This window comes from Lutjanus erythropterus, chromosome 21, assembly GCF_056507025.1.
Source record: "Lutjanus erythropterus isolate fLutEry1 chromosome 21, fLutEry1.hap2, whole genome shotgun sequence".
Taxonomy (NCBI): Eukaryota; Metazoa; Chordata; class Actinopteri; order Lutjaniformes; family Lutjanidae; genus Lutjanus; species Lutjanus erythropterus.
The window spans coordinates 17,719,061-17,739,947 of NC_139337.1; the positions used below are offsets into that span (position 1 = coordinate 17,719,061).

At 39.1% G+C, this 20,887-nt stretch overlaps 2 protein-coding genes across 4 annotated transcripts in view; both read left to right on the top strand.

Moving 5' to 3' along the window:
* Positions 1 to 6,211, top strand: part of ncoa2 (nuclear receptor coactivator 2) — an 84,779-nt gene extending 78,568 nt beyond the window's left edge. For all 3 annotated transcript variants that reach the window (XM_084746845.1, XM_084746844.1, XM_084746846.1), the window contains 2 exons: positions 270 to 483; positions 2,872 to 6,211. In XM_084746845.1, coding sequence (XP_084602971.1) covers positions 270 to 483; positions 2,872 to 2,883 — 226 coding nt within the window. In that variant the 3' untranslated portion in view covers positions 2,884 to 6,211. The remainder of the gene's footprint in view (positions 1 to 269; positions 484 to 2,871) is intronic.
* Positions 6,212 to 8,276: 2,065 nt separating this feature from the next.
* On the top strand, positions 8,277 to 15,167 carry prdm14 (PR domain containing 14). Its single transcript, XM_084747205.1, has 9 exons — positions 8,277 to 8,411; positions 9,872 to 10,522; positions 10,772 to 10,825; positions 11,106 to 11,266; positions 11,364 to 11,634; positions 11,726 to 11,928; positions 12,330 to 12,431; positions 13,787 to 14,006; positions 14,368 to 15,167. The coding sequence occupies exons 2-9, from the start codon at positions 9,925 to 9,927 to the stop codon at positions 14,508 to 14,510; spliced, it is 1,752 nt and encodes a 583-aa protein (XP_084603331.1). The 5' UTR covers positions 8,277 to 8,411; positions 9,872 to 9,924; the 3' UTR covers positions 14,511 to 15,167.
* The last annotated feature ends 5,720 nt before the right edge of the window (positions 15,168 to 20,887 follow it).

The window sequence follows — 20,887 nt, forward strand, 5'->3', positions numbered from 1 at the left end:
GGGGAAAATATACATATATGAATTACACATGAATAAATTACAGGGTATCTAATTGTTACATAGACTCACATGCTTGCTAATACCACTACAAGCACCAGCATTTTAGTCTGTATCAGAGGAATTTTCCAGTATTGGTATTGGTAGTAGATTCAAATTCAAATACAGTTCCCTCCTACCACATAATTTCCTCAGTCAGCCTCCTCTGCTCACAAAGTGAAATGTTTGAGCTCACCCGTCTTAATCAGCTGTCTTTCCTCTCCTCTCTCCAGTATGTTCTCACAGCAGCAGGCGTCACCGCAGTTCACCCAGCAGAACAACAGCAACATGTACAACGGCAATGGCATGAACCTCAACAATGTCTCCATGGCCACCAACATGGCAACCAGCAGCATGAGCAGCATGGGCCAGATGGCCGGACAGATGAGCGTCACGTCCATGGCCTCAGGGCCCTCACCCGGCTTGCCCTCCATGGGACAAGAACAGGTAAATACCGGAACAATCTTGACATATTAATTATTTAAATGTCGTAAAAATTAAGGCACTTTTGGAACTGGTAGGAACAAGAAGTACTCAAACTTTTTGGCATCGATCAGCCAGATCAAATGAGATGTTTTTGAGCAGCCCAGTAAAACTCTCAGGGTCTCCCTTTACATCAGCTTAGAGGTTAACAAATTGGACCCTTACAGTTTTACACAGTGATCGAGGGACTAGGAAAAACTAAAAGGTTCATCTTTCTTCTTCCTCACCACTTCAGGCTGCTTACGTGTGTGTTTGTCTTATTGTAAGACCCTAAGTGTTTGGGTACACTTATTGAACAGCCGCGCTAGTGAATAATTTACTCAGCAGTTTACGTAACTCCTCCAGCTGAGTTCTGATGCTTGACTTGAACTTAGAGGACAATGATGTAATTTGCAGCGGGCACTTTAGAGCCAGACCATTTAGACTATATAGATGTTATTGGATGATGTTCAAAAGCTGTGCTGTCTGGACTTAAGACTTATCAGCTCGTTCGCTTAAAGGGGCAGTTCACCCTAAAACCAAAAGTACATGTTTTTCTTCTTACCTTTAGTGCTGTTTGTCCATCTAGATAGTTTTGGGGTGAGTTGCAGAGTTTTGGAGATATTGGCCGTAGAGATGTCTGCCTTCTCTCCAAAAAAATACATTTGAAAAACTCAACAGCAGTGTCTCTTTACAGAAATCATGACCGACTTACTCAAGATAATCCACAGACCTTGCCGTGAGCAGTTTTGCGTAAGAACTATTTTCTTTTTACTGTTAAAAAAAAGCAGTAACACTATAGGCCAGTGGAAAAATTTTGGATATTGGGTTGAACTGTCCCTTTAAGATGGAAAATTTCACTGCTTATCGTACAGGGCTGTCAACACAAGCATAAAAAATGATTTGGTGAAATGAAAAGTCAGACTAAAATCAGTTTATCTTCCAAATATTATCTCTTTCTCAGCGCTCGTTTCTGGTGATTATTTCATGTCAACCAAGTTAATCCGTCTTCCTTTGTCTCTCTGGTATTGTTAGCTTGGTGTGTGGGATGCGCTGTTGTTGTCCATGATGCTTTTAAGCCCAATAAAGGTCCATGAATATTTAACCAAGGTGCTGCTGTTTGATTGTCTGCACTTCAGACTGTTGTAACACACCAGTATATATCTGTCACTTGATTTATCCTCCTTCTAGGTTTATAGAAATATATTAGCACTCAGATAATTTCAATTATTTACCGTTTGACCATTAGCGTAGCCTTTTGTGATTTACTGACTTGTTTTAGGCTTGATGGTATGTTCCAGGATGGTTTCTAATTGTTTATATTTTATGCACATGTGGCTGATTTACTTTAGACAAGTTCAAGTTCTGCAAGCGTGAGCTAATCAGTAGGTTTGGACAATATTTTTGAATTTTCCAACAGGCAGCCACCAAAATAAATGTGCAGTTGTGCGTGCCTGTCTCTGGTTTAGGGTTGGGTGCCCATGTGGTACCAGTGCCTTCTGGACCAAATCACAACAGATTTCGGTGCCACATACTTAAGCTGTCAATTGAAATAAGTGCCTCTAGTGTTGTTATAGGTAATAAGAAGCATCATCGCACACGCCATCACTAGTTTACATTACAGCAGCCCTCTCCTTACATGGCTCTGGCAGCAGGTAGCCCACTGTTAGCTAGAAGTTACTGTAAACACGAGTAAAATGCCAAGCTAAATAGTCTTTGGTATGGCTGTATTTCATTTGAAAGGATTCCAACAGCAGGTGGAAAGCATTACTTTCAAAATAAATCACTCTCTGACTGATTAGTTCACTTTTAAGATAAATAAGATAAATCAGAGAGAGTCTTGATGCTTTTGCCTTTCGCACAAAATGAATGACAGCAACACTCAAGCCTCACTTGCCTCTCTGCACGTGTGGCTGCACTTAGAGTCATTTGTCAGTCTTTTTTTGATGTGTGCTGATGGAACAGTGGCAGGCTAGCAGACCACAATGTGCCGTTTCATGGAGCGTTTGCTTGGTAATGTTTTTTTTTTTTTCTTTTAGTGAAAAGGATTTTATTGAGATTGAAGTTATTTGTTCAGTTGAGTGTTTCATTTTATATTGGCTCAGCCATATTATATGTGCCAAGTGTACTTACAGACTGTGGCACATTTTGCATCGGAAAACCTTGAAAATGCACATTAAAAAGTGCTTGAATCTGACTTTGGAAAAAGTGTAAGAACCCTGAACCAACCAGTGATGGACTCACGAGAGCAGATATATTCATCCAGTCGCCCAACCCTATTAACCAATCACTTCTGCTGTTATATTGTGTATTTACTAAATACTCCACAAATTGTGACTCTGCATGTGTGTGTGTGTTTTTGTTTCTCTGCAGAAATACTGTTGACCCTCATGGAGTTCCTAACCTGAACCTCAGTGATCAGCTGGTGCAAGGAGCACGTCGGCCCTTTAAAAATTGTACAAACATGTAACCAACCGACTGCCCCTTGAACCGGCGAGGCCGTGTGCCCTGACCCCGTCTCCCCAGCCCAGGTTTGCCCAGGTCTGTCCCAGCCGCTGGGCCTCTTCGGCGGCCCCGGAGGAGCCCGGCCCCTGAATCCTGATGGGACACCCTGGAAGTGTTGAAGAGGGCTGGGGGAAGGATTGTGGATCTCTGTACAACATGCCTAACCCTCCTGGAGGAGAGCCTTGTGATGAGCCAGTCTGTCTGCCTGTCCAGCTGCATTCACCGTAGTGTGACTTACTGTAGGCCTCCTGGTGGGGGACACTGACCTAAAGGGGGCAGCAGTGGGTGGGATCCCTTGTTCTGATGAATGTATTCCTCTCAGTGGACAGCGGCCATTTACAATCTCATCTCAACAAAAATGACGTACACTGATTTTTTTTTTTTTTTCTCACACATTTGTGACATTTCCACATAGTTCCAAAATGGCAGCAAAGACTCCAAGTTATGTTCAAAATTTGTGGATGGAGCTCAGACACTTAGCCGGTTTTGCCTTTTTGCTGTTCTTTTATTTTATTATTTTATTTTCTTTTTCCTTGTCGTGAGAATTAAGATGTAGAATGAAGATATGGTTGAAAAAACTGATCTTGAAAAACACTGCAGAAGAATGGTTGGAGTGGAATGGTGATTTGTATGATTAGACTAATTTAGTCAAGAGGTTTATATAGTGTATTAAATTAAGTTTTATTTTTCTGTATAGATTCATTTTAATTATTGTAGATGATTCTTTATCCTAGTAGCAGCGAGAAAAAATATTTCTAAAAAGTGTGAAAGAGGCACTTTTTTTTTTATAATTTTAACAGTAATGGTTGTATTCTTTCTGAGAAGATTCTTCTATTAACCTGAATAATGGATTATTGCTTTGGTCCTGTAGTTTCAGAAGAAGATGTCAAAATCATATATGGTTTAAAAATGAATTACAGAGATTGTACATAACAATAAGTAAAACGTTTTCTTTCCTATTTATTTTATTCCTTTAGGGTTTGGTTCACCCCGTCTGGTCACAACTGCCTCTTGAAGCAGAGCAGGATTTTTTTTATTTTTTTTTCTCTTTTTTTGTTTTTTTTGGGAAGTGGAGTGGGCGCCTTCACGTTCTGATCTGGTACGACACAGACAGGGGGTGGGAGGTGTAGGGAAGGGTTGTAAGGGGGGGTGTGCTGTGTATACAGTGTACAGATTATCGCTTGCTTCTCTGCCTTTAGCATAGAACACCACGTAAAAGGACAAAAAAAAAAACACGACAACTTCAACACAGCCATACAATAACTCAAAAAAATAACAGAAGTGTGCTTTCTATGTTGTCTGGAGTGAAAAATGCTTCATACAAGCTGCTAGGTGCAAACTGTTTCTGGTGTGATGTAAAACAAGCAATAACAATTACTTGAGAAACTCTTGGGGTTTTTTTGTGTTTTTCTTTTTGTAATTTTTGTACAGTTTTCCTGAAGAAAAAGGACACATTTTTGCTCCACGTTTGGATGCAGTATTAAACACAGTTTTTTATTGCAGTTTGTACCAAGAAAGTCTACATCCACACACAGCGTTCCTGTTAGATTATGCAGCATTGGCTGAGGCCTGGAGAGAGGGGGGGAAGTAGTGTGTGATCCCCTTGTCGACACACACACATGCCCTCTCTGCCTCCAGCCACTCTTCTTCTTCTATAGCAGAGGTCAGAGTTAAGACTGCACGGTTCACGAGACCTGCTCTGACAGACACTTAGCCATATTTTATGACCTCAGGCAGTTAGTTCGACTATAAAGTGTTCAGTAATGACATGCTAGTCTTGTGGTTCTTGGTTTGACCTTCACAAGACCTAAAGCAAGTCATCCTCTCTAACCTCAAAAGTACATTTAAAAAACAAAACTTTTTATATCGACTATTTTAACCCAGGACAGACTTGGAGCAAGCCAAATAATCCTCACCTTTCAATTGGATTTTCTGAATTCTACCAGCTTTTTTTTTTTTTCATAGTAAGAGACGATCTGTTGGTTAGCATGCCTTGAGGCCCGCGGAAAACCAGAAATTTACGATGATGTCACTGAACAGGGTCTAATGTAGATGTTGCAGTGTTAAACAGGAAGAGAATCATTCTGAATGTATTGTCATTTAAGGCCTAAGGATGTGACTGATGTTGAAACCACGGTGTTGCACTCCGACACAGTGCTCATCTCAGCATTTAGGTAGGAAGATGCCCATTGTTGCTTCTTCTGTTTTGTTTTGTTATTAAGTTCGACATGAAATTTGAAGCCGTAGCAAGTCAACTTTGGGACAAACAAAGACTGCACTTATGTTTCGGTTGTCATCACTGCAGATGTCCTTTGCTGCAGGCCTACAGGAGATCACACTTTTTTGATAAATGCTGTTTTGATTGTATCATACAGTCGTGCAGAACAAGCCTTTTTGAGCCATTTTAAAAGAATGATTCACAGCCCTTTGCAAAATTTCCAAAGATTGTCAAGATTTTGAAAGATTTAAAAAGCCATGTGGTAGCAATGCATTTTTTAGCATTTATAATGAGGATAGGTGCAAATAAATGATTTTGCCCCTAATAAAATATCCAGGCTTTGGACCCACTAAACTAAAAACTATTTTTTTCTCTTTTAACTTATGGTTTTGAAGAACTTTAAATGCCCTTTTGTATTGTCTGCCAGTTTCTTAGAGCTAAGATGCAACCTTGAAATGCTAAAAACCCTAGCATAATGCCTTAGATTTCGTCCGTTCTCGTTCTTGTACATTACACCGCTGTCTGTATAAATTTGTATAATGACTTGTGTACAATATTGAATGGGTGCATCGTTGTTCAACTCTGCGCAGTTGCTGGAGACTCGGTCACAGTTGAACTGTCCCTCATTATTGCTCTCTGTTCTGTGTTGGGTTGAAGACTCTGTTATTTCATTTCCCCTCCTCCTCCTCCTCCTCCTCACTGTTTGTATGGAAAAGATACATAGGGATATTGAAGCAATATGTAATATACTATATGGACTTTCTGAAGAAAGCTTACTGTTGTGTTTTTCCCGAGATATTTTTTTTCTGCATTGTTCACAGGAATCACACTGTATACCCGCATCCATCTTTGTATCCCTAGTGTGTGTGAGCGTTTTATGCAAAATTAGATATACAAGAGAAGTTAAAACCACAGTTATGCAAGTTGTGAACTAATATGGCTTCGCTGATGCTATTTGCCTTGTAAATAAAGAATTCTGTTATTGCAGTATTTAATCGGGTGACTCTTATTTCATATGATTGAAAGTGAAGAGAGGAGGTTTGAGCTAAAAAAAAAAAAAAAAAAAACATTCATGGCCTCCATGTTTGTATGGATTTTGCAATATATGAAGAGGACTGGGTGGTAATGGATTACATGTAATTGAGATTATGTAATCAAATGACAAAAAATAAGCAATTATAAATGCAAATTGTATTTATTCAAGTTAATTAAAATTCAGATTTTTGGTATTTATTTTCAGAATTAATTAATATCAAGTTTGTTTTTGAATCATTACAGAATTACCTTAACTTGTCTATTTTTTATGTGACCAATATATTATTGTTTTTTTTTTTTTAGGCCATCCTACATGGTGACAAAGTCTGCACACCTTAAAACAGGAAAGAAGAGGGAAGCAATAAGCCGCTGCCTTGCCTGTTCCTCAGCCCACCCTGTACTCTCCACCCCTCCTGCAGTTTCACAAGTATTAAAAGAAACCAAACCATTGGGTTCATTGATTTACACTCATTAATATGTCAGTTTAAAATTTCAAGGCAGCCTGGACACTAATGTTTAAGTTGAAACAAGTCAAATAGTTTTACAGTGTACATATGAAATCATATGAATTACATCATAGTTACATCGTCATGGTTTACTTGATTGCATTTTAGATTACATCTTTAAAATATGGCAATTTAAAACATTTAAAAACTGTTTCATGATAACCAGAGCTCTATTAACTCAAAAAAAAGCTGAGCAGACAAGAGCATAAAAACTCAAAAATGAATTTTTATTGCCTATTATTTACACAGAAAAGGGAACATGAACATTTTGAGTAAGTGCTTCTCTTGTTTTACAACAGTCCTCATGGGGCCTTTGATTAAAAACAGCAGCAAATAAAACTTACACAAAATAAAAACAGTATCCTACATGTAATTGAATTTGACCAACTGTAAATGTAAAATTATGCTAAATGCATATATATCTTTATTGAAAATATTTTGAATTGTTTAAAGAGAAAAAAAAAAGGATATTTGCGGAGCTCTGATTTTTTGCATCCATTTTTAGTATAAGGTGGAATATTTCACATGTTTGATTTTGAAATAATCCAGATATTATTGCATTTTTGTCATTCGATACATTACGTTACTAATGTCAGAAAATGCTATGTAATTTGTAATTTGTTTTCTTTTGGCTTCATTTTAAAGTAATCAGACCCAATCCTCGATGTACAAATTCACGAAGAAGAAGGAATATATGCGTATCTTTATGGACTGGAACAGTTTTTATTAAATTTACCGTATGATAATAATGTGATTTTTTTTAAAGTAATTATAATTAAACAGTAAAATGTTGAATTGTAAGATAATTTAGAAATAGCATAATTAAAGATAGTCAAATTTCTTCAGAAATATCTTAGCGCTTTTTCGTTTTTGTCTGCACATTCCATTTACTGTATTTAATGCGAATAGCTTAAAATGAGCGTTATAAATACGTAAATTATCATGTAGAGGTTTTGGATTTTGTTTTATTTATTATTTGATATTCATACGGACAATTCATCCAACAGCTCAGAGCAGTTTTTGACTGTGGCACAAGATAAAGTTTCAGTTTTACTCATTTTCTCAGTGAAGTTTAGCGCAGCAGTGAAGAAGATTTTACTCGATAAAAGCCTATTTGGATCTTTCTTTTCTCTCCCTAATTCACCACATCCAAGTCATAACAACACACGTCTTTACTCCACAGGGGGGCCTCAGATAAAATCGTGCCAAGTGTGTGTGTGTGTGTGTGTGTGTGTGTGTGTGTTGGGGGTCCTCCTCGTATGGAAATGTTTGGGAACCTCTCTCCATCAGCCTCATTGTGAAGCAGAGAAAGCGGGCTGATGTGGAGAAGTTGAAGTAAAGGGGTGGGTGGGTTGTCCCTGAGAAAATGTATTCCTATGGGTGCATTGAGATGCATGAGGCTGAGCTGATGCCCGGCCAATAGGAAGAAGGTGCTGAGGAAACATGTCCAGCAGACCTGACTGTGTACAGTAGAGGTGCCCTCAGATGACCACAGAGCAACAGAACTGTGCCTGCTGGGCTTAAACCTGCACAATCTGGAGATTTGTCGGCTGTTACTGATTTTTACGCACAGGAGGTTGTTAAAACTGAAGCCTGTGGACATGACAGAGGCCACTTCACTGTAAAACATCTGTAATCTATTTAACAAGGTAAGCTCATTTTACAGTTTATGAAAAATCACTGCAGCTGCCCTTTTTCTGCGTATTTGTTTAGAGTGTGTAGGACTCGCTGAGCTAATTGTGACTTATTCTTTTATTTACCTATTTGTATACTCCTGAAAAAATATTATAGGATATAAATAGTCAAATTTACTGTTTGTTCATAGGTTTGAAATCCATTTTTATTTATCTTTTGTTAAATTCCGAATCCTTGTTTTATTTTATTTGTTTATTATTATTGTTTTATTTTATTTAACAGTTTCCTTAACTCGCATACTGCATCAGTGGTGTACTTTTTACCATGATTATACGGTAATTGTAAAGTCCATAAAAAGCTTCATTAATGTTGACCTCTGCTCTGACCGACTGTTCTTTAATTAGTGTCATGACCCTGATTTGTCTCTCTATTTACTGACTGATTGGTAAACGGCTCCCAAAAAGAACACGCCACATTTCCAGCCGGTCGTTTACAGCCGGTGTGTGTCCTCTCAGCTGGAAATATTGCAAACTCGCCCGTCCAATTTCACTGTGGGCTGATTTTTACTTATTGTGCAATAGCTTTGTTCAATATCTGGCCAATATTTCCATCTGCAGCAGTCCAGAATATGTGGGTGAGATTTTTCTAGATGTGCTGTGAAAGTTTAAGATCATTAAAATATAGTTTTGCTTATTGAGAAAAAAAATAAGGTGTGTCTGATTGTCAGTAATTAAAATGCAACCCATTGTTCTTGTTTTCTTGTTTCATTTAAATCATATCTGTAGTTTACAATATATTTCATGAGTATAATGCAGTTTATTAAGTTTGTACTGGATGTGTAGAATCAGCTGGACTTCTCCGAGTTGTTCGTAAACGCATCTAACATCATTGATTGAGTGATGTTTTGGGCTGACGAAGCTCCCAATCACAGCAAAATAAAGAGAGATTTAAAAAAAAAAAAAAAAAAAAACATGCAGGGAGGGTCTCTGCAGATACAGACACCACCAGTGTCTATGCATTGTGGTTTTTAGGAAAATGCTGCACATTATGCTTTAAAAAATAAATAAATAAATAAATAATTAAAAAACGTAAGAGATAAGATAATTCTTTGTTAGTTCCACAAAGGGGAAATTTGCAGTTACAGCAGCACAGAGATAGAAAAATATAATAAAATAAAAACAATAAATACGTAAACAAGCAAGACATAAACAAGAGGGAGCAAAACAATAAAAAATACATATAAACAAGACACAGACAACAGTTGAATTAACATCATTGCGCATAGAACATCTGTTGAAATCAGAGTAAACTTGAGTAAAGTATTGATATTGCACAGGGTGAATTACACTAAAGGTTTACTCAAATCAAAATAACTAATCCAGTTGTGGTCAACCTCTCCTGATGTCATGTTTCCTCTTTTAGATTTCTTGCATTAAACTTTTATAACTCCGTCCCCCCTCCTCTCTCTCTGAAGGATACACCACCACCTCCATCTGAACCTTTGCTTCACCTCCCTGCGGTGCTGTCATGTCGGTGTCCCTGTCCAGCATCCCCGTAGTGTTGAAGGACAAGAGCTACCACGCCGGCATGCTGAAGGGCAGTCCTGCCCGGGGCTTCTACCCTGCTCCTCTGTCCGGCCCCCACCACCACCCTTACATGGACTTCTTCCCGCGGACTCACAGCCTCCTCCACCCGCTCAAGTCGCTCGGCCGGCTGGTCTCGGACACTCAGGCGTCTCTGCCGCTCGGAGCTCCTCCGTTCCACCATCACGCCTCGGTGCTGCACGAACACATGTTGAGCACATCTGGTTTCCCCTACCTGAGCCAGATGTTGCCCGGGCAGCCGCACTACTCCAAACCAGAGGAGCTGGCAGCTGTGGTGACGGAGCACGCAGCTGGACCGCTGTCTTCAGACTTCAGCAGCCCGTCCAGTGACAGGTCCTCCTCTTCCTCTGCCTCTTCCACACCGCCGAAGGAGAGTTTGTTTCGGCTGACTCCGGAAAAGACGCGCACATCTTACAATTTTAGCGAGGACGACTTGTTCATGGTTCTGTACGGGTACTCCGGCAGCCAGGAGCAAAACGTGGGTCATGCTATATCAGGACTGACCCTGCCCGAAAAGTCAGGTGAGACCTCTGGTTAAGTTATCAGATGATCATTTAATTTTACATGAAAAGATAAATCTGTGCTTTGGTAAAATATTCAGAAATGTTCTTTCTTTCCATTATAGGTCTAAAAGTCTAACATTGTTGATCACTTTTAGCAAATAATAACAGTTATAGTCATCTATATCTTCTTAAGCTCGACAGAAAAACAGATAAAGTAATCCATGACTTTTATTTATCATTTGCTCATTGTCTGTGTTTATTTTTCAGTTTCTGACTCTCAGCTTCTTTCACTGGACAAAGAAACACTTGAGCTTCCAGAAGGTAAGAACCTGCCAACTTTCTATTCATAATAAATCCGATTTAACTCTGTGCATTTGAACTCATCATGGCGCACGGTTGAGATTTAAAAGAAAAAAATAAATTCCCGCACACCTTATCAGCTCTGCATTGATTTATTAAAGAGTGCTGACGTTTCGGACATTAGGACATTTCTCATGGGGGCTGATTCCCTGAACCACACAAAAGACCAAGCTAGTAACGTGCTTGTTGTCTTCAACCTCACATGGCTGAGATTTGACACTGTCTTGACTCCGTCTTGCAGGGTTAACCATCCTCCAGACAGCTTGGGGAAACCTCTCACACCGCGGAATTTTCGCAGACAAAAGCAGCATCCCTAAAGGGACGCGTTTCGGCCCTTTCCAAGGAAAACTGGTCAATACGAGCGAGATTAAAACATACGACGACAACACGCTGATGTGGGAGGTAATGTGTTGCAGTTTTCCCCAAAATGTATGTTCCACGTACTTATATCAACTCAATAACTCATTAAAATATCAATTAACTCTTTTTCTGCCTTCAGGTGTTTGAAAACGGCCGCTTGAGTCATTTTGTGGACGGCAGAGGAGGCTCAGGGAACTGGATGTCTTTAGTAAAGTGTGCTCGTTTCCCAGACGAGCAGAACCTGATTGCTGTCCAGGTGCAGGGTCAGATCTTCTATGAGGCCTGTAAAGAGATCCGACCCGGACAGGAGCTGCTGGTGTGGTACGGAGACTGTTACATGCAGTTCCTCGGCATCCCTCTCACCCTGAAAGACCCCAGAGAGGAAAACAACGCGGCTCCTCCTGCTGAAGGTCAGAGTCTGACATTAATTCTTGCTTTAACACCTGTTTGGTCAGTTTTACCTCTATTATACTTAACATTATTTTTCTATTTTCCCCCCAGACGCTGGTGAGGGTTATAAGTGTGACAGATGCGGGAAGGTGTTTGCATACAAGTACTACAGAGACAAACACCTGAAGTACACACGCTGCGTGGACCAGGGCGACAGGAAGTTCCCCTGTCACCTCTGCAACAGATCCTTCGAGAAGAGGGACAGACTAAGGATCCACATCTTACATGTTCACGAGAAACACAGGCCTCACAAAGTACGGAAGCCGTCCACATCATTACATCATTACATCGAGCATTTAAGTGGTCAGATGGATGCAAAAAGTTTGTGTGGTGCTGAAAGAACAGCTCCCTGCAGCATCGCTGGACGGATGCTTCAGGTTTTTATGGGGCCTCGTAAAAAAGCAAATTACTGTAAGTTAGTGGTAAACATAAAGCCTAAAGCATCACAACAAAATGAATTATTAAAAAACATATATATACATATTATTACACATAATACTGCAATTTTTTTTTTACCATTCTAAAGAAGAAGATCAGCCTTAAATCTGGATAAACTTCTACAAAAATGTACATTTATTTATGTCTTATGCGATAAATTTCAACGACTAAATAACTTTTATCATACTGATCTTTTTTTTATTTGTCTAATTTTCAGTGCTCAGTGTGTGGAAAGAGTTTCTCACAGTCGTCCAGTCTCAACAAACACATGCGTGTGCACTCAGGAGAGCGGCCATACAAGTGTGTCTACTGCAATAAGGTAAGAAGCTTTTTTTTAGTTTTGTTTTGTTTTGTTTCTCCTTTTACAAAGCTCTGTTGCTCTATAGTTCTGTAGCTGTTATAATTTCGTGAAGTCGGTCGACTAATCGCATAGAATTAACCTCTAAAATGAGTGGTATTTAAAAATGATGGAGCCCTTAATCATCCGACCTGTGGAAGATAAAGTGACTGGGACTCTCTTTAAAAAAAATAAAAATAAAAATAATAAAATATTCAGCAAGAATTTGAAGCAAGAGTTCGAGTTCATTATATTGTTAAATAAAAACAAAATGAGTTGTGGACATAACATGTATCATCTAACAATATAGTTTCATTGAAGAAAAAAAAAAGGTACATTTAAGGTAAAATAAAGATAATCCTTTGTTAATCCCACCATGGGAGTGTTACAGCAGCAAAAGGAGATATCAAATCAGTAATAAGCAATGCAAGCTAGAGGAAATATAAAGATAGTAGCAATATACAGCAAGAGGCAATATAAAAAATGGGAATATATATATGTATATACAGTATAAACTACAAACGGAAGTTATATTTACACAAATAATTTTTAGTTCCCTCTCTGGTTCTATAAGCTACAGGACCTCCAGGCCTCCTTCTTCTTCTTCTTCTTCTTCTCCTTCTTCTTCTTCTTCTGCACCATTCTGGATCCATTCACAGCTTCCTCGTTTCATGGTGCATTTGGCGTGAGTCCCTCATTATTGTTCCTGTGGACCGACACGCTCCGCGGAGACACTTACATGCTAATTATCGCCAGATGTACACCCACCCTTTTGTCTGCAGAGATTATACTTTTAATTTACGGCTCTGGAATGAGCAGAAGTGTGTTTTGTTCTTTTTTTTTTCTCCCGATATCCTCCCCTTTTTATGCACCTAGAGAAGGTTTTGTTTAACCTAATCCCCTTTCTCCTTATCGGGACTGAGGCAACGCGCCAGGAGGCCAGAGGTTTTACGGTCATTTTAAAGAGGTTAACGTCAGGAGGCGTTGCATGGCTTTAGAAAATTAAAAGATTAAACATATTTAAAAATAATAATGATAATAAAATAACGATAAAAAAAAGTAGAACAAAAATAAAATGTTGGTCATTTTTTATTTTGTATTTTTAAAACCAACACTTGTTGCATACTCTATGCAATTAAGTCGTTTATCTTCAAACCTTAAACAAACAAACAAAAAAACAAACAAACAAACAAAAACCTCAGTGGTCGTGTGTGAATTGTGAGGGTCTAAAAATATCTGTTATCCTGTCATCATATTGGTGCCAAAAACGTGGATTTTACGCAGCAAAAAAACGAAAATATACTCAGTTGTGAATTCCCCCTTTCCCTCTCCTGCAGGCCTTCACTGCCTCCAGTATTTTGCGAACACACATCCGTCAGCACTCCGGAGAGCGGCCCTTCAAGTGCAAGCACTGCGGGAAGGCCTTCGCCTCACACGCCGCCCACGACAGCCACGTCCGGCGGACCCACGCCAGGGACAAGCCGTATCCCTGCGACCTGTGCGGAGCTTCTTTCCAAGAGGAACAGGAACTTCAATACCACATGAAAAGTCACAAAAGTAAGAAATTAAAATTAATCTTTATTTATTTTAGGGGTTGTGTGTGTGGATATAAGTTGGAAATAAGAAACGCATTAAAATAATGCAAGTAATTTCCACAATCGAATATTGAGAATATATGTTAAATACAATTTACTAATATACCATAATGAGTTCTTATTTATTGTCTCTATAAATATCTGAATCGTGTCTTTTAACGGCAGCAATCATTGTTATACAGATTCTTGGTTTTTTTCTGTATAATTTACAGTTTTGCCTTTGGTTTATCAGTTCGGATGAATAAATTTTGTCGACTGGAAAATGTTTCCTTGTTTTCGTCTGGAATGTCGGTTATTTATTGAGTTGTTTTCTTGCTCTGCAGAAATCTTGGAAAGCACAGTTCTTCCGTCCTCTCCAGGGAGTGGATTACAGAAGGACAATCCAAAAATACAGAAAAACGCCGGACAAAACCTTCCTTACACCGGGCTGACAGTTTTAAATCCAGAATATCGGCCCTGGAACTAGTTTGTATGAGCTGAAATCAACTCCTCAGTGCTGAAGGGGAGAACCATTCTAATTGAGTGTAATATTTTGAAGGATTTTTAGACGATGCAAATATTAGAAGAAAACTAAATCCACACAGGAACATTGTGGCAATGCCATGAGAGAATAATAAATCAGGCCTGTAAGGTAGGATCTCCTGGTTTTCCTTTGTGTAAATGCTGCTTAAGAAAAAAGCTTGTTATTCTATAATCTGCCTATTTAAATAGGCTCATCATAATTTAAATTGTTGGCAAAAATGTGTCTAAATCTATTTATAATATGTTAAAATATGTTGTCTGTTTGTGGCTTTAAGCTTTCACTCTGCAATATGATTCCATAATAATAACAATAACTATTATTATTATTATTATTATTATTATTATTATTATTATTATTATTATTATTATGTTGGGTTTTCTTGCATCGGCTGGGCTTGAAAAGCAAAACTATTTTTATCATTGTAGATTTGAGCTTATTTGTGTATGAAATAAATGTTATACTCTCTTAATTTATAATGTATGATAATATTTTTTACTGTTATGTAATGCTGGAAAAAGTAAGCGAAAGTGTCCTCATTTGTTCTCTGAGCGTCTGCTTTTTCATGATTAAAAAATAAAAAATCAGCGCATGGAAACAAAATAGTTGATTTTGGTTTATGTCTGCAACTAAGATCTCATTTAAGAATCAATAAATTGGTCAAAAGCTTATCAATTTTTTGTACTCAGCATTGAAATTTAATCAAATACAAGTTTTGATTTGTTTTTCAGCTGTGGCATTCATACATTGTTTTATTTTGCTGCCTCTCTTCTCCAAAAGTGTTATCACTGCAGTGTCTATCACTTCAGTGAAGTGTGAAGTTGTAAAATGCAGATACTGATCCATGGATGCTGTCTTGGTTAACATTTTGCAGCCAGTTGCATGCCTGCCTGTGTGTCCACATCTAGTTATCACCAGTCAGTGCATCAGTCCAGTCAGTGCGTGTGTCCCTTTGTATCTAGTGAGTAAATGTTGTAGCCAGGTGATGAATTGGAGACTGTGTGCCCACAGTAAAAACGAACAAACCCCACTGGACCAAATGAATGACAATAGAGTGCAGCAGTAAGGTGGTCTATTGCTCCACGCACAAAGGAGCTCACTGTGACTGACATCTGCCCTCACACTGTCGCCAACTGTCCCACATGTGTTGTCCTCAGATTAGATAGATAGATAGATAGATAGATAGATAGATAGATAGATAGATAGATAGATAGATAGATAGATAGATAGATAGATAGATAGATAGAATCAAATGCAGCAGATAGAGCAGACTGAATGTCTGACTGATTGTGTGTTGGGGTTAATTTGAGGAAAGCCCCAATTGGTAGTGGTGGTGGCAGCAGCATGGGGTCTGACAGATGACACAGTGTCCAGCCTTTGTCTCGGTGCTCTGTTATGTCACCTCTAACCTCTGGGTCACCATACATTACACTGAGGGCATGTAGTCAGACATAACAATGCTGTGACAGTGTTAAGTGGATGCTAAAACACAGATTAAAGCAGTGGGAGAAGAGAGGTAAAGCAAAAAAGAGAAAGAAGGAGATGAAAAGGAAATGATTGTTTAAGGACAGTTTTTTTTCCCCAGAAAACATAAAAGATAAAACAGATTTTTCAGCCTACATGACGTCGATAGGAATTCACCAGAGTCCAAATATGTTATTCAGGAAAGCAAAATACTCCAATGAAAAAATATCAATTCTATCCAAAGTTGATCATTATTATTTGGGAAAAAGTCAGCTCTGTAATTACCTCAGCATAGTTAAAAAAGATTGTGTATACCTTAATTAATGACTGATTTAAGTTTATTCACTTCAACTTAAGTATATTTGATAGTTTATAAGTCATCTGATCTTTCAGTGTTCCATGATTAAAGGGGAGATGATGCTGGTGGTGGTGGGCTTCATTCATACATTTTTAGAGATTAAAAAGCGACAGACGAAAAGTACAGTTTGTGGAAATATATTTCATAGTTCATCATGTGACAATATTAAATAATTTTGATGCTTTTTAGGCACAATAATTGACCCTTCCTTAGTCCCGCCCCTTTTCAGTCCGTGCTCCAATAACAGTTGAACAAGCCTGGAAGGTTAATATATGTTGAAAAGAAAACCACATTCTGAAGATGTTTAAAAGACATTGCTGGGGGACCCGTAAAAGAAACATATATTCACATCTTAAGTTAGCTAATGTTTGCAAAACAGCTAACTTAGCTAAGTTAAGATGTAACCCCATACAGCATGTCACGTTTACAGGAAAAGGAGAAAGTAGACCGAGGTGTCTACCAAAGACTACCAAAGTTGCTCAACAGTAAAAAAAAATATTGCTTTGCCAATATATATATATAAATAATATAAATATTTTCCTGATTTATTGTGACTTTGGGCATAAACCACGCCCACTTCTATCTTACCTATAGTTTTTTTGTTCACCTTTCTGAGCTGTCTGCAGGAAGACGAGCAGTAAACCCACTCTGCCTCCCTCTGTTTATTTTCTGTAACGGATGGACAGCAGCCCTCAGGGTCGAGGGTCACCTCCTCACCGAATGTTTAACAGCCTCCCTCTCCCTTCAAATAGCCAAAATATGGCTGCTTGAACAAGTGTAGATCACCCTTCATTGGACCTGCGCCTCCCATATATACAACCCCCGAGTCTCCGCCAGGGGCCTGCTGTGAAAGGAGAGGATACTCCCCTCTGTGGCCTTCCAGGAGCAGAGGGGTGGAGGAGAAGGATGGGACAAGAGACAAAGACAAAATGAAAGACAGAAGGAGAAAAAGGAATGAGCTGCCACAGCTGAAATACTGAGATTGTTAGCGAGCCGTGCTATAAGACTGGTTTTACTAGCACCTCTTTGATTGGCTGATTTAAGACTCGACGCTCCAGAATGGAAGAATTTTTATCCAGGTCGTTTATACGGATTGATTTCACACTTAACCTCCTGGCCAAGTTAACAGGGCCTCTGGAGGACCATCCATCAGATTAATCTCTATATTAATGTGATATTAATGATAGGAGTTTTACGGCGAAGCTTTGCAGAGGTTAATTCCCTCTGAGGTCGAAGCAAACAGCCATAACTCTCTCCAAAACAATGTGAGTGTGTGTTTCATAACACTCAAGTCAGCCTATAAATGTGGCCACAACTGAATCTGATGCTGCAATCAATTAGTAATGTCTATTGATATAAAAAGGAGATTGATGTTGCACAGATAATCTTTCATTTAGAGCCACCTGTGTGCTTTGTTAATGCATTTCTTCATATAGTTATTGGTATATTTCTTCTTCTCTTGTCTTGTCTTGTCTTGTCTTGTCTTGTCTTGTCTTGTCTTGTCTTTTCTTGTCTTCTCTTGTCTTCTCTTCTCTTCTCTTCTCTTCTCTTCTCTTCTCTTCTCTTCTCTTCTCTTCTCTCTGTCAGCTAAGCTAGCGGAGCTGAGTGGTCAAATGCTCTGATGTATTAGCTTGTATTGATTGCCTAATAGCTGTCAGTGTAGAGTGTGTGTGTGTGTGTGTGTGTGTGTGTGTGTGTGTGTGTGTGTGTGTGTGTGTGTGTGTGTGTGTGTGTGTGTGTGTTGTCTAGCTGATGTTGAGGCTAGACAGATCTCAGACTCTCTGAGTGGACTCATAAACTACAACCACACCAGCTCTCTGTCCATCTGTGCTTCAGTCTGCCTCAAACACATACAAAAACCCAGTGATGATGAAGATGAAAAATTCTGCTCTCTTTTCAAAAGAGAAGAGCCAGAGAGAGTTTTCAACTGGAAAACATCCAAAGTGCTTTAAGTTTTCAATCTCCTCGTGAATTACTTTTTCAAGAAAGGGCCATGTAATTTGTAATTTTAATTTTCAACTGTCCTTAACCCACATGCACTGTATGCACCTTTTTCCAGCACAAACTCAGATGCAAGTCCGACATCTCATGTCACTTTTCAGTTTAACAGACAACAAGACATCACAACCCAAAAATTTAGTAGGTTGTTTCACTATGTTCATTATATTTACCAGTGGATAAACAGATTCCATGTGCTGTGGGTTTGGAGGGATTTTCCTGGGCACGGTGGTGATAATATTCCCTACTCAAAACCAAACAAGACAATATGTCAAAAATACCATTTTTGCAGAAGTCAGCTGGAGTACATGTCTTAGAGACATTTCCTACCATTTGTTTGTTGTAGTAGCCTACAACTTACACTAACTGTCTTTGTTGAATTTGGAGTAACTTATTACTGCACTGTAACTATATTTTGGTCTATTATTGCCCAAGACGTCGGGCAGATAAGGGAGATATCACACACGTTTTTTGCACAACCTTGAGCTATTTTTGAAATATTTTATTATATAGAGGGGCAGCTATCAGCCATGGATAAATCTATATATTTTTGTATCTGAACAGTGGCTTTGATGGGCTGTTGGTATTAATAACAATTTGAGAGGATGTTGTTTATGTGTTTGTATCTATATTTGTATGTGTTGGTGAGAAAGAAAAAAGAAGCAGCTTTTCTGTTACTGTTTAAGCTTTTCTGCAAATGCAATGCCCTCCTTGTCTCTGAATTTAACTTTTAAGTCTCTCATGTCACAGCAGTATGTCATCTGTGTGACGTCCGACTTTAAAGAAACATTTGAGTTAAGTCATTTAAGTTTGAATGGATCCACTGAGCTGCGCCCTCCTCCTCCTGAGAGATGAGGCCGATCAGCTTGTGTCCTGCCATTCATGCCTCAGGTTGGAGCTGTTGTTATCGGCTGGTGATTTCCACTGGGACAGCGGACAGTACAGCAGGAGACACACAGAGAGGCTCAGAGGCCTGCGTGCTGCTGACTGGATGAAAGGATGATCAAACACTGTCTGTAAAGCCTCTCCATATTGTTGCCCAGCACTCAGTGTGTGTGTGTGTGTGTGTGTGTCTTCTAGGTGGGATTGATGCGTGAGGAGGGCAGATGGCCTTATCCTTCTCTGTGGGGGTTGGTGTGAGGTTCCACTGTGGTCCCATGGGGCAACATATTTTGGCCTACCGCCCCCCAACAGATACACACACTAACACACACACACACCCAACATAACCCCCAAAGTAACTCATAAAATCTACTGTATACCTGAGCTCATTGGATCGATCGATTGATCAGTTGCAACATAATTTGTGCAACATGTGACATTGCTGTAGCGCCACATGTAACGTTATGGCATCTATCTAGCCAGCTATCTATCTATCTAGCTAAACATTATTTCCTTGCTCCAGTTTGAACTATTTAACCCCTGATGGACTGCCGGGCTCTTCTTTTAGGGCCGATTCATATGCAACAGTGCTGAAAGGAGTAAATCTGCTTGTAGGTTGACATCTGGCTTTGTGATTCGGGATGTTAGAAAGTGTTATAGGGTTCCTCTCCCCATGCGTCACGCTTTACAATAGTTCTCAGTGTGCTATTTGTGTGTCTTTATGCGCACGGCCTTTGTATGTGCCCAACTGTTATTCCTGAGGGTGATGAAGCTTGCAGGGAGAGGAGCTACTGTTACAGTACTCCCTACCTCCCTCCCTCCATCACACACACACCTCTGTTTCTGAATCATCCCACATTTCCTGACCCTCTGCCTGTTTGTTTGTGTGTGCACATGTCCTCATATCTGTGTAAATAGCTGACATAAATTGAGAGATTGCAGCCTGATGCTGCCTTACCAGTGAAAACATGCAATTTCTGTATACGGGGATTCTGCAAATTAAATTTGAGACATTTTAAGACCTTTTCCAGTCCACTATTAATGCAATTTAAGACCTATTTCACATTCCTACTAGCAAAAAAGAATGTGTTTTATTTGTTTGTTGCAGCATGATGCCTAAAATTCACATTATTTCAATGTCTTTTCGGCCATTTATCCTGTTTTTATTCTGAAATCAACCTAAAATTCAGATTATTGGGGTTTAGACTTTTTAAGAACCCATGGAAATCCTGTGTATATGTATTGTTCTGATGGAGTGTGACCATGTAATTTCCGTGTGACAGTTTCATCATGGTTTTGGTCGCCCCTGTTGTTCTGAGGTCTATTCTCAGGCGAATGTTTTTCTCGGTTGGGGTCGTGATATTGAAAGGCACTGAACTGATACTTTAGGGACAGTTTGACCCCATGCTGCTACGACACTACTGACCGGAGCAAAAGACACATGCTGGTGCATGCCTACATAATTCCACTGGTGTGAAAGACCAGCAGAATATCTCCAAGGAATCTTTTAATTTAGAAATTTGGAGTCCAGTTTGAGTATCTAAAATTAATAGAAATTTTACAAAGAAATTGAGATGACAACAGTGCATAAACAAACGACCAATGAGAACTAAAAATAGCA

Bases quoted from the DNA above. Each gene is read 5' to 3' on its own strand.
- prdm14 (XM_084747205.1), top strand. From the start codon at position 9,925: ATGTCGGTGTCCCTGTCCAGCATCCCCGTAGTGTTGAAGGACAAGAGC. The intron at 11,267-11,363 runs GTAATGTGTTGC...TTCTGCCTTCAG, and splicing joins ACAACACGCTGATGTGGGAG to GTGTTTGAAAACGGCCGCTT. The intron at 12,432-13,786 runs GTAAGAAGCTTT...CCTCTCCTGCAG, and splicing joins AGTGTGTCTACTGCAATAAG to GCCTTCACTGCCTCCAGTAT.